Source organism: Acromyrmex echinatior, chromosome 6 (genome assembly GCF_024713525.1).
Source record: "Acromyrmex echinatior isolate Ae372 chromosome 6, ASM2471352v2, whole genome shotgun sequence".
In the NCBI taxonomy this organism is placed as follows: Eukaryota; Metazoa; Arthropoda; class Insecta; order Hymenoptera; family Formicidae; genus Acromyrmex; species Acromyrmex echinatior.
In genome coordinates, this window is record NC_141857.1 from 3895474 (window position 1) to 3909731 (window position 14258).

At 38.7% G+C, this 14258-nt stretch overlaps 1 protein-coding gene and 1 long non-coding RNA gene across 8 annotated transcripts in view; one reads left to right on the top strand and one right to left on the bottom strand.

Annotated features, from left to right (window-relative positions):
- The window catches only part of LOC147909275 (uncharacterized), a 308493-nt gene that overhangs the window by 32805 nt on the left and 261430 nt on the right, over positions 1 to 14258 (top strand). The gene's annotated exons all lie outside the window — the stretch shown is intronic.
- LOC105153914 (Transcriptional-regulating factor 1) overlaps positions 1 to 14258 on the bottom strand; it is a 432031-nt gene that overhangs the window by 26744 nt on the left and 391029 nt on the right. For all 7 annotated transcript variants that reach the window (XM_087407003.1, XM_011069054.2, XM_087407002.1 and 4 more), the window contains one exon: positions 2157 to 2408. In XM_087407003.1, coding sequence (XP_087263129.1) covers positions 2157 to 2408 — 252 coding nt within the window. The remainder of the gene's footprint in view (positions 1 to 2156; positions 2409 to 14258) is intronic.

Genomic DNA, 14258 nt, shown 5'->3' on the forward strand with positions numbered 1-14258 from the left:
CAGATTCAATCTGCATAATGGAGAAAGCTCGAGACAATGTTTGCACGGGGCTCTCCGCGCGTGCAATGTTTCCTCCTGCCCCTCCCTCTTTCTCTCTCTCTCTCTCTTTCTCTCTCCCCTGAACCGTTAAATCGTATCTCTCTTGCTCTTCCTCTCTTTTCCATCCCCGAGACCAGCGAACTCGCTGCGGATTGATTCGGGGTTCGGGTGGAACCAAAGAGCTTGTTAATGGGTTCATTTGGATTCGATCATCGCCTTATCTTTCCCATCCACCGATGGTAACGTCTCCCTCGCTCGTCTGCGTTTTATCTCGTCTTCCCTGATTTACTCGTCCTCGTACCCGCCTCGTTCCAATCTTTACTCTATCGAGTCGTTACTGAACAGTCTTCTCATCCGCCATCGCTTACGCAAAGAATGGAATAAGGAGGAAAGAAGGACCGAGTCACCAGTAAGCGATGGCGGAAGGTTAGATGGTGGTTAAAAATGTTAATTGGAAAATTAATTTGACGTACTTATTTGTTAAGATTGCATAAGAGCGTGAAAAATAAAAAGGAAAGTAGCTCCAGAATTCATGAGGACGAATATGAAGACGAATTAAAAATAAATATTTAAATATATTATAATAATACATTTTTTTGCATTCTTAAAGATATTTAAATTTTGAAATGCAATTCACGTTTATCTTTGTATTCACATCAAGTATTCGATGTACGCATTTGTATATATTAAGTTCTTTTTTTTATAATACATTTCTCAAACTTTCATATTTTCACAATCACGCGATAAAGTCTTATTGGAAAAAAGTCTCGATTTATATGTGGTGATTCAATATGTCGATTATTATTCTTCTTGCCTTTTAATGCCATCTGTCAGATTAGTTTATTCCCACTCGTTCCATAGTACCGATTACGTCGTCGTCTTTCAATTGCAGAATAAAGAACATCTCCAGTCTGCCATTCATTTTTCTCCCTGCCTACCATCCAGAATCGAGTGAAAAAGGGAAAACTTTTGTCCGACGAGTTTTTCAGCACTTTTCTAAACGACGTGGCCTTCGTTAAGACATTTTTAATCAGCGGAAGAAGAGCTTCGAAAAGACGGAAGCGGTGAGGAGAGAAAGGATTTTCGCGGAATTGCTGATCTTTCTATTTCAACGGCTGCAACAACGCTTTACCTCCTGACCTTATTAAGAAAACCGCTGTTCGCATCCTCCTCCATCTAGGAATAGAAGAGATGGGAAAAGGTAGACGCGAGGAGAGAAAGGTGTGCTGAAGTCGTGCGGATCTCGGAAGGCGATTTCCGCGATTTCTCTTATATCACTTTTTATGTCTTTTTTGCATCCTCAACGCGGCGATTATCACCTTGAGGATGCGTCCTCGAGTATCGCGTTCCTCGAGGTCCCCGAGATGATGGCGGCAGCTTGATGAGATTTTCATAGAAACGCCGGTTGATTATTCGGATGCAAGATGCGCTCGCGCGAATTCGCGCGATTGCGAATTCATATGGTGATGCAACCGTCGGCGCGATATAACTTTGAAACCGCACGCGGAGATTTTCTCGAATATTAAAGTTTTCGCGCCGAAAATGAAGTTTGGACGGCGCGGTCGGGCGGATGCAAATAAAATCAGCCGCCGCGAGATGAGTTCCTTTATCCTGAAGAAATGGCTGCGACCAAAAGAAAGTGTCAAGCTACAACGTACGATCTTACATTGTCACATTACACTTCGCGATGTAGACGACATTTGAAAACAATATTTTTTATACAATTGTATAATAATAAAATTGCTATTCAATAGTTTTCCTCAGAAAAGAAGATTCAAGTTTTCTTGAATAAAATAAGATGGAAAAATTCATAATATTATATAATGAGGGCATGATATAAAGTTTAATTTTTATTTAATAATCAGATATATCGGATATTAATTACGCATTCACTTAATTTTAATTATTTTATTCAGCCTGGGATTTGAAATGCATTATATATGGCTTGATTCTGCTTTATGATCGTTATTCTTAAAATATATATAGTAAAATTACAAGATAAAACGTTATTCGAATATTTTAGAGCGTTAAGCTCATTTCTTATTAAGCTCTTAGCTTTATTCGCATAAATACGTAAACAAAAGCTTCTTCAAGCGTTGTCCTTATCAAATATTTACCTTTTTGAAGTAACCACCGTGGAGTCGCATATGGCCATTAAGGGCCGGTATGTTTTTAAATTTTCGATGGCACAGATTGCACTCCACCGGTTTCGGTTCCGTTTGGGTCTTGTTGGAAGTAGTGACCGTTCCGGGGGAAGACGAATTACCGGGAGATGGACTGCCCTTCCCTACATTTCCGCTTCCCGGCGAGCCGACCTGCTGTTGTTGCTGTTGCTGCTGCGCCTGCTGCTGCGCTTGCTGCTGTTGTTGCTGTAAGCGAGAAATAAATCCTCTCTTAATATATAAAGAAAGATTTAAGAAAATATTGAAACATTTACAACTACAGGGTGTCTGAAATATCTTGAAATATGTCCGCGTCAAATGTTTAAAAAACATTTATATTATTTTAACCTTTAATTGCCGTCTCACAGACACGGCGGAGGTGTAGATTCTTTCAATAAAATGAATGATAAATAAAGATTTAAGTAAAAAAAAATGTCACGTTAATGTTTTTTTAAACATAAAGTCATATCTATTAAACAACAAAGCAACAAAAATATAATAAAAGTGACTACTTAAAGAAAACAAGGCCTTTTAAACTGTCGGTGCTAGACTCGACGACAATGTTAGTATATGACAAAGGAGCCATGACGCCATGACGGTAGTTAAAAGGTTAAATCATAATTACTATTACTTAATATTAAATAATAAATGATTTAAAGGGATGCAACAGATGTCGCATATAATTGCTGATGTACTCAATCCTGTATTTCTACAGAAGAAGAGAGAATAGCGTTTATAAAATATTCGCAACGTAACGACCTCATTATTTCCGACGGTGGCACATAACGAGTAAAGACTAGAATAAGCGTAAGACCGAGAATAATTGAACAAAGGGAGAATTTCCTTTATGGTAGCTTCTTCCTTTATGGCGCACCCTACATCTGGCTTAATGCTGCTCTTCTCTTGAAGTCGCAGAAGATTTTTAATGGCAACGCACGAAGCTTTTCGCTTTCCGGTGTTTCTCCATTTCGCTCTCGTCAAGGACCGTTTCGCATTTCGAGGGGGGGGGGGAGGGGGCAGACGAAATTCCATCTTAAGGGGGAGGGGAACGATAGTGTAGCACGCGTAACATTAATACGACTATGTAGCACGCGAAAGTTGCCGCTCTCTGCCCGCCGGTTAAGCCCTCTCGAGAGCCGAGAACCGTTCCTCTTCCATCTCCTTCGAAGCCTTGTATAAACTCCACAACTTCGTAAGCGCGTAAGAGGGAATAGAGATGGGAGAATTGCTAACTACAGATCGGAGAACGTTGCACGCCCGCTGCACAATTTGCATCGCTTCCAGGCGATACGACGATCGTCCGGGGACGCGAGATACGGCGCGCGCGAAGCCTCGACTTCTGTATTATAACATATTATAACTTCGCTTTTGTATTTTAGAGCTAGATCTTAACACTCTCCTCTAAACGTTGTGCATGGTGCTCTAGATTTTGCGCCAATAAGAACGGGTTGATTTCTAGGAACAATGGGATGCTTTTCAATAATCTTGCTTTCAAATGTATTTATTATAAATAGCTTTTTTTACCTATAATTATTAGGTGTTGGAATTAATTCGTAGCGTTTTACAAGTGATGGGAAGTACTTTCATTAATGTATTTTTTAATACTCATGTGAAATAAATAACATTCTTTCATTAAAAACGCTACGAATTAATTCCAACACCTAATAATTTTTTCACACCAAAATGCTGTCTTTATAAATGGAGAGTTTAAATTCTTTTTACAATTACTACTTAAGTTTCATCTTAAAAGCATAATAAACGAAACGTTTAGAATAAAATTCATATATTCAGACGCAAGAGTGCATTCACATTTCGGCATAAGCTTATTCCCGGTTTTTAAAAAATATTATATATCTTTTTATAAACTTTGCATTCTACACTCTCGCTAATAAAAGAAAGAATTGTTTAAAAAATTAAAAATTCTCGATGCAGATTTATGAAGATCAACTTGATCAGTTTGTAATATATTTGTGTCACAAATGTCAAATTAATTTCTAGGATCCTTCCATTAAACTACATATCTTAAAACTAGTTTTTTAAGTCCCTCGGCAGAAATGCAACTATAAATATACCGATCTTAGAGGCTCGGGATTGCATTGCATGCACATTCTCTCTCTCGTTTTCGCTCGCCAGGATAGCATGCGCTCCCTTCACGCGAGTTTACTTCTACTACGCCTCCTTTTGCGGCGTGCAAAACTCCTGTCGTATAAGTTCGAGAATTGCTGCGAGAAGAGCGAAGTTGCTTCCTCTTCCATCAAGCCTCCCGGAAGGATCGGGAATTCTAAGCTTAGTCGTAAGTACATATTCGATGCTGCCGCGAGGCATGTCTGGATAAGAGCTTTGGAAATTTAATAACTGCGTAAGTAGATCCAATACTCGATATCCTGCGGAAGGAACTTAAAAGGTCACGCGTTTAAAGCGCGGAAGTAATACAGCTAATATTTAAAACGCTTTGTGCATAATATGGATAATATTGTGATACTTGCCGCCTTATATTTGACATTAAAATCACATTTGCCGATATACATTGATTTGAGCCAATCTGCCAAGATCTTTCAAGATGTTCGTTCGCGTCCAAATCGTTTTGCTCATTTTGATCTGCAAATGAAGCTACACGTATCTGTCACACACGTGAATCGTACGTGAGAGACATTTGGCAGTACGAAAGAACAAGAAGCTACATATATACACATACATGTGCGCGACTAGTCTTCATATCTGACCCTTCTCCATTTCTCACCCTTCTTTGCTTAATAATAACGGAACGTTATTCGCTCTTAACTACCTATCTACCTTTTCTTGCTCTAGGAAGTAAAAGCGATTTGCCATCTCATTTGCTTCCTAGAGGAAGTCTTGAATCTACTGGCGCCATTAAAAATTCAGAGATGGGTTTTATCAACTTACACTATTGAATTATAGTTTTTGAACTCAACGCGATCGATATGTTATTTTTTCTAGAGATGTTATCTTTTACAGATATTCTTATGCGGAATTTGTTATAAAAGAGAAAAAAAAAGCGTAAGTTTTCATATAAAATTATAAAATACTTTATAAAGAGAAGCTTTTCATATCTTTTATAAATCTTTGTAGTAAATATCGCGAGCTTAATATATATATATATATCACTCAACAGCCTTTTATCATTTAAAGAAAAAGGAACGTATTTCCAGCCAATGAACAAACGTATTTTGTGAAAGAAAGAACGACAAAGGTGGAGAGGAGCGTGAAAGAATAACAGCTGGGTGTCTTCATAAAGGCAGATCACCCATAGCACGAACCGCGTAATTACATGAAAAAGAAAATACAAAGCGAGATGGTAATCAAAGAACGCTCTGTGGTCGTTTTCATTGGGCACGCTTTTTGCGTGATATTGTTGATGTACGCGTGCATTCCGTTGTTCAGTCGAGGAAAAACATCGTGAATATGAAAAAGCTTTTGACACGCGTAAATGGGTATATAGCTTTGCGGATGAGAGCACCGGATGATCGACGTTGCAATACGATCGCCATGGGGGAAATACGATCAATCCATATATTAGTTATTTAACAACTTTGACAGATTCTACGCATGTTGTTTCTATCTGAGAAATTTTACGAAAATAAATTTCACTGCGTTATTAAAGTCTACGTTTCTTTTATTAGCAGCATAATATAAATGCTGAAGCGTAATTCTTAAAGCATAATAATATATCGCCATTGAACTGGATTTAAAGCGTTAAGGATTAATATTTAATCCTCAACACTGACAGACTTAGTGCATTAAGCTTCAAATAGCAAGCTTTAGCTTCGGTGAGCTTAAAGAAATACGAACGCGTAATCATTGACGTTTACTAGCACTTCACTTGGTTTCGATTATTTACCTTTCTTTCGTTTATTGCGTTAAAATACATAATTCATTATGATTCGGTATTCGCGGTTCGTCCGAGGCAGCCTCCGCGAACGAGTTTAACTTAAAAGTAGGCTTTTCCATGGAAAGCATCCGATAAAATTGGTTTAATTCGCGCGTCGACGAGTACGATTATATTCTCCTCTAGTCGGTATTTTGCGCTCGTCATCGTTCGAAGTATGCCATTGATAGATCACGAGATAGCTATCGATCCTCTGTCGCCAGCAATGTCGCCTACCATGATCATCTTTCACGATATCGGAGTAGTCGATCGCGGTAGATATCTCATCAATTTCTGCAAACAATCTTCGATCCCAACAAGAGCCTGAAAAACTTTCGCGCTTTTCATGTTAAGGCAATATGTCCGTTTGCCGAGATCACTTTCCGATCGCAAACAAAATTCGTATACAATTTCCACGATAGAAACGAGAATTTACAGATTAAAATTGTAAAATACTTTTTTATATAGAATTAAAGATTTGTTTTGAAATAACATCGATCAATATTAAACTCATCGTATTTTTCACTTGTCTCGATAGAATAGGCATTGATTAAATTCCGCATTTATAATTACATTCGGATCTCTTTTATTCACTTTTTACATTCGCAGCACGAATTCAAAAGGCAATACATAACGATAAATGACGTGTAAAAATATCCGTGGTTTCGCTTCTTCTTGATTTTCCACATTTTCATCGAATAGCGTGACTCAATTACTTCGGGATTAATGCGGAATACGTGATGAAAATTCAAAAGACGCTTTACGTGGCAAATCCGCGATCACGACGTGTTCCTTTTGCATTCGCCATTAGCGTTGCTTCGATAGTTTAGCCGACGGAGACGCAATTGTCTTAAGAAGTGCGAGGAGCGTCATTCCTCCTCCTTCCACTTCGAGAGACATCGTAGTGCCATTTCCCTCGGCAACGACTTAACCCGTTCAAGTATGGCCGGAGTAAAATTACGGCCCGTTTCCGGGCCGGTGGTCCGCATAGCAAGCGGAAATTCGGTGATTCCATCGTCTTCGAGAGCCAGTTTAAATGTGACGTTTGAGACTTGACGCGAGGAAGATATAGTGATAAAGAATTTATTATCAATTGATTACATACTGCAATTGAGTTATACAAAAATGTATGAAGGAAATAATGAGTAAAATTAAACGTCGAATTAAAGATATAGTGGTATAAAAAAAAATTAATAATAAGTAAAAACACACAGCAATATTATGATCGAAAATATTAATTGCGTGTCTATATATAGAACATTAAGTTATATCGATAATATAAATCAAGTAGAATATAATTTTTGCAATTACATGAGAGTTTAAACTAAGTAAAGAATGATATACTTATATATTGAAGAAAATCGAGAACAAGTATTTATACAAGGGCGAGAGAGAAGTGATCCAAGTGCCGCTGAATTGCATGGATGGATTGTTACTAGCGGCTTGCTTCTTGAGCCGGTATCTTAGCTGGTCCTGGCATGTATGATTAAATTAGAACAATGCCGGCATAACTCGCCTAGCATGCTCATCCCCTTCCGTCGCAGTCAGTTGCTGCAGCCTGCGCCAGGTTTACCATTTACTAGTAGTAGATGCTAGTAGTTTAGAAACTCTCTCTCTCGTCACAACTTCTCCCCACTTTATCCTCTTCGTCTTTCTCGTTCTCCGTTTCTTCCTGCATTTGTCGTCACCGATTCGATCTCTCCCCATGGTTGTAATCTCGTAGCAATCCGTAATTTTACGGCGTGCGTGCGTGCTTGTCAGGATGACAATACGACTTCAGCCACCTCGACTTAATCGCTTCCGCACGGTCCGCTTCTCAAGGAGATTGCGCTAACGCGTTAACCCTTTCGCGCCTAATGGATTATATGCGGTAGTCCCACGTGAGTGTTTAGCACGAAATTTCAATGGCTTTCACATTGCCACGAAATCGTGAAAGTCTTATATATTATTATGTTTGTAACGTGAAAAATAATATTTTTAAAGACATTCTTATTCTTCAAAAAAACTCTCAGACTCTTCTTTAAAAAGATAGTTTCAAGAAAATCTAAGAACATTGTACAAAATCTCAGGACATATTATAAATTGCGCGTAGTAGAAAAAAGTATGTTGGAATTAAACTGAAAAGAACCTTATAACTTCAATTAAAATAATAAATTTTGCCTTATACCAGTCTTGGTATTTCCGCAGTACATTTGAATCGCAGTTATCGCGGAACGGAATAACGAAATAGTCTGATAAAATAAAGTACCGCAATCCTTGCAGGAAAAAACTTCATGCCCTAGTTCCGCGACATCTTGTCTAAACATAGCGAATTACAGTGGCCTTAAAATACCTTTTAATTGAACAAAATTGGAAGTGCTAGTGGCATTACGTTGGAGATACAGACAAAAAAGTACAACAAAGATAAATATTGGGTTTGGAACGAAACGAGAAAGATAGAGCAATCCGAAAATGAAAATGGACATTCATTCATTTGACAAATTTATCTTATGCCTCATAGTGCCAATTACTCTAATGAAAGTGATAAGACGGATAAAAATTGCTAAATCATGCAACATATGCAAATCGCGGAAGTATTGCTGTAATTTTTATACTATTTCGTTTATTCGCTCTCGTTGCGAATAGCAAATATTGTCTGACGATGATTTCTATAAATTCTTTTGCCATTTCGTATTGCGGGATTTTCCATGTAGTACAACTTTTCCATGAAAGTGTTAAAAACTAAAAGCTTTTTCTGTGTACATAGTTATAGATACGTCAGGATAAATATTGTCGCATAAAATTTTCACGTCGACTCGATATATTGTTGTCATTAATTTATACTTCACACAGTTCAATAAATAAATGATTTCTGAAAGGAACACTTTTTTAAAAATATCTTGTGCATAAATAAAACTGTACGAATGACGTTTTGTACATGTTCATCTTGTTCGATTAAAGAACTCCTTGGATGTGCATCCAGTTCAAATTGCTCCTGTGACTTTTAGTAAAATTACAGCAAACATACAAAGCGAAAGAAGTTGCGACGGTGAAAGTATTTCATTTCTCGGATGGAAGTTTGCCTACTTCCTCCCTGCTTTCGACGTGGAAAGGATATTATTCCGGCACAATCTATTAAAATTTTCGCTGAATTTTGTCAACCTCGAAAGTAACTCGAGGGACGAGATAGGAGGGTCGGATCTTAGGCAATATGAAATTTGGCGCAGCTGTCGCGCATCTCCAAGAAAATTCGTATTAATATCTTCAGCTGTTCGATGTATTTTGAAGTCAATGAAACGTAGTGAACTAAGAAGAACAGCAATTTTTAGAATAGTTATTGGATATCAATAATTTTCGAGATACATGCAATTTAGTTAGTTAAGGAATTTTTCCAATTAAATTTTATAAATATTTATGAACAACGTTTCCTTTTAGAAAAATGTTCGCAAATAACTCGTAAGTAATTCGCAATACTGCCAATTCACACAACTGCATTGCATGAAATTATAAGTGGACAATATACCGCGGGCAAAATTATCTCGGTGCTCGTATTTTCTTTTGCGCTTGAAAAAATATGTTACAAAGCTAAAAGCTTATTACGCTCGCTATATTATTAACCTATTCCCTTTGAATTTCACCGCGGCAAGATGAGCGAGATTTTATTTCGACAAAATCGGTGAATAAAGATTGTGAGAAAGAGAAAGCACATGAAAAGCGTGCCGCTGCTCGCGAGCAAATACGCAGCTACCAGTCCTTATATAATCATCGCGCAAGGTAGAAAACGTAGGAGGCTTTGAGCTTTCGTCGACATCTATAAAACATAAAACTCGGCAAAAAAATACCAGAAAACTCATTTCCATCGATCCTACTTATTTAATATTCGCCGGACTAATATTTACCATGCCAGAAGCAAGTTACAGATGCGGACATAATTATGGATAACATTGTGCGAAGAGGAAATACGAGAAGCACAGTAATTTTTTTTTTCTGGATTTTAAAGGGTCATTGCTATCAATAAAATTACTGCATAAATTACAAAGGAACATCTTGTTTCTTTATTTCTAATCGATTCAAATATAGTTTTCTTTCCTAAAGGCCTTCTTTTAAGCTTTTTTGGTGTTAAATATTCATAAACAGCCGCGAATCTTAAAACACTCAAATAAATCTTAAATAATTTTCCTTGTCTCTAATAAATTTGAGAAAACTGTTCGTAATACTTGACGTGAATACCTCATGTAACATTGATTGATTTGAATTCAAGTTTCGTAAGATGTCGATGACATAGCCAACGAAGAAATTTACCTATTCAAGAATTAAAGCGTGACAAATCATAAAACACGCTCTACGATATTACGTCAGCGCGAATCTTACGCTTAGTAACGCATGGAAAGGTGTTAAGAACGATGAGAGAACCATACCGCAATTAAAGAGGCTGTCAACTGCAAAATGTATTAGCGAACGGAGGCGGTGCGACGTCAGCGCGGTGCGCTTTGCGTTTAATCGATTCCCTTTCGGCGGTAATCCGCGCGCCAAAACCGCGCGTTGTCGGAAAGCGGGTTGCGGACGTGCGAGAGGATGTGGCGAAGGAGAACGTTGTATGTAGGTGGATGTACGAGGAGCGTTGAGGTGTACATAGGTAAACGGAAGACGCGGGAAAGCGCGTCACGGACGACGTCCCACTGAGGTTCCGCGTTACACGCAGGCGGACGCAAAGCTGTGGGAAGAAGCGAAGAGGGGAGGGGAGGGGCAGAGGAGATTCGACGGGACGGGGGCGGACGGGCGTAATTACGTTTTGTCGCTCGTCGCCCGGATTTCCTTTGTTACATTAGCCGCTCCCCTGTCCTAGGACGCCTAGAGCCCTGGATACGACGTCGCCAGGAGAGGAGTGCGCCGTTAATCTTTAACGACCTGAACACACCGGGATCGGCACACTGAAAAGGGAGAGAAAGTCCGATCTCCAGCCGAACTATGGAACGGGAGGGTGCGACGAGAGGGCTTTGTAATCGAATCCCACCGCTTCCTCTCCTGTTTTTGGCGACTGCCGTCGTAGACGATGCTGATCCAGTTTATACGCGGTCAAAGCCGACCGAGAAAGAATCCTGTTGCACGAGCAATCCCTGAGTAGATTAGACTAGCGATACTTTTACATCTAGCTACTTCATAGTGAATATGCACGTGATAACGATTGTAGGCTGTTGCATAATTAGAGTTTTTGAATATGTCACTTAAAAATTGCAATAAATGTATTAAGTTTAATCGAGTTTGATTACAAATGTAAGGTTAAAAATGCTAGAGTAAATGAGTACAAGTAAATGTCAAATTAATAAACATATGTATATTTAATAAATTTCAACCGGCGGAATGTTTCAGCTTAATAATAATAATAATAATAAATAAATAAGTCATTATCAGTCATAAAAACTGGAACAATAAACGTCGTGGAAATATAACAATATGACTCAAAACGTCATAATAAATTAAATAAATTATACACGTTAATACGATCTAATAGTGTGTGTCGAGAATTTAAAAAGCGTATAGATGTCAAAGCATAAAATAAATCTATAATTGATTCATGGTTTCCTTTACGAAAATTAATTAAATACATAATTAAGAATTAGGACCGAGCTGCAATAAATTGTATTCACGAGTGTTTTAACTCTACAATGTCTGATAACTGATATGTTTGACTAGTTTTTTTAGGATTGTTATAAATTCCTCATCTTAACTTTTCTCTAATTTTCAGACAAAATTTCATGATTTTCCCTGACTTTCAATAATATTTTGTTGAGAGATCAATTTAACACAGCAATATAAATTACTATTAATATTGCTGATATAGTTTGCATTTTTAATTGTTTAAGTTGGTAATATTCTAAAACTGCGTAGGTGTGATGCACATGTATTAAACATCTTTAAAGTCGAGAATTTTCATTTTCAGAAAGCTTCTGTGATTTTTCCATGATTTCTAATTTTGTAGTCGCTCCTACTTAATCGGTAATGTTTTAAACTATGTTGTTACAATTTTTTTTTAATTTTAAGATCTTTAACAAGATAAGAAATGTAATGGAAAATATAAAATTATATTATTATTGTGTTCTTTAAGTTGTGAACTTTAGTATAAAATACACTAGTCATCTCTCTCTCTCTCTCTCTCTCTCTCTCTCTCTCTCTATACTTTCCGAGCAATCTTTAACTATTTAAACAAAAATAAGATCGGTGTCCATCGTTATTCAAGCAAAGCTTAAGTTAACGCGCAAATGTTGTGCGCGAAAGCGGCTTACGCTCAGCTGGATCACTGGACCGAATCGCGGTGATGGATTCAAAGGAGAGTGGCGTTACTCTTGGATACTTCGCTGGTAATCCTCCCGAAGAACAGGATACCGTGTGATGCAGGAAGGCGCGAAGATTCAGAGTTACGTCGTTCGTTAACGGATCGGTAGGCAAATTCTATAGATTTCGCCGCATTATCCCGCCCCGGGTTGGCGTGTCTGCGGCGTTCAAAGTCTATTAATTTCTCCGTCGATGCTTTGACGGCATGTGGTGGCATTTATATGTACATATACAAATGAGCATGTACACGGGGCGTATACAAGTACGAACGCGCCTGGCAGCGTGAAGCGAGTATAAAGAGAGAGAAAGGATAATTCAGTGAGAGGATGGAAGCGGAGAGAGAGAGAGAGAGAGAGAGAGAGAGAGAGAGAGAGAGAGAGAGAGAGAGAGAGAGAGAGAGAGAGAGAGAGAGAGAGAGAGAGAGAGAGAGAGAGAGAGAGAGAGAGAGAGAGAGAGAGAGAGAGAGAGAGAGAGAGAGAGAGAGAGAGAGAGAGAGAGAGAGAGAGAGAGAGAGAGAGAGAGAGAGAGAGAGAGAGAGAGAGAGAGAGAGAGAGAGAGAGAGAGAGAGCCCAAGGCTGGCGGGACCAGTAATGGAAACAGAATGGGATAATTCCGCGAGCCGCGGACGGACGCGGTAATTGCGAATAATTGCATTGTCTTCGAGTCGTTCGCCCGAGTCCATCTCTCTCGTTGCGCGCTCGTTCTCGTTCTCGTGCTCTTCTCTTTCATCCAGGGATCCTCCCTTTCTTTTCACCCTGAAGCGCCTCGTCTCGTGCGCGCATTCGCTTCCCGAGCTCAGTGAATTGCTTCGGTACGAATTGAGAGTCGCCTGGTGGAAACTCTCTCATACCGATTAGGAAATCTCGTTCCGTCGTCTTTCTGTCCACCAACGCGCGACGAGTCCGGTTTCCACCGCGGTTTAATGCCACGTGGAAATTACGCTCCGGTTGAAGAAACCGTCCGAGTCTCTACGCTAAAAGGGGTTGCCTCGTAATTGATTTCTTCGAATCGATATTATCGGAATGTATAATATTTTCTCTCCCTCCCCCTTTTTTTCCTCTTTTTGTTCTATAATTATAATATTATATCGAATAATGATGATAAGGCTATATTTGTACCTACAGATATATTAAAATCGATATACATATACACATAGATTGATTACGCATAAAAGTTTTAAAGCAAAAAATTAATAAAAGGAACATTATATGGGAAAACTTAAACTTATCTGTCTTTTCCTCTTAACCAAAAATTGGTCTATTTATTTGAGAACTGTACATATTCTTCTTGGTTATAGAAGTTATACCGCCTGTTTCTCCGCCCTACGCGTTAAATTTGCAACGAATGTTCTCTCAGGGACAAGGCCCGAAGAAAGATGGTGCCCCAACGACAGATTTTACATTCCTACGTAAAGTGGAGGCACGTGCAAGGCGACACGCCGGGATTTTGGATAATTCCGCGCACGCCTCCGGCGAGAAATAAATTTCCGACCGCGCGATCGAGACTGTCGAGTAAAAAGAAAGGGGAAGTTCCGAGAATATAGCGTTTTCGAGCGGAGGAAACTTGGTAAAGTACCTCTGATATGTTCGAAGTACGGCGGAGTCTACGGCATAGGATATCCTGAAAAGATTCTAGCGCTCGTACATATTTTACATAGAACACCGCCGCATCCCAAGGATTCAAGCAGAGCAATCTGTTGAACAAACCGTTAAAATTCCTTCCACCTATTTGTACGCTTTTAGTTAACGTTGCAGTGCAATGCGTTGAACACGTTGTATCCATATTTATAAATATTCCGCTCACAATTTACATAATTCTATTCAGAAGATCAAAATATGCAGATATATTTTAGTAGCATA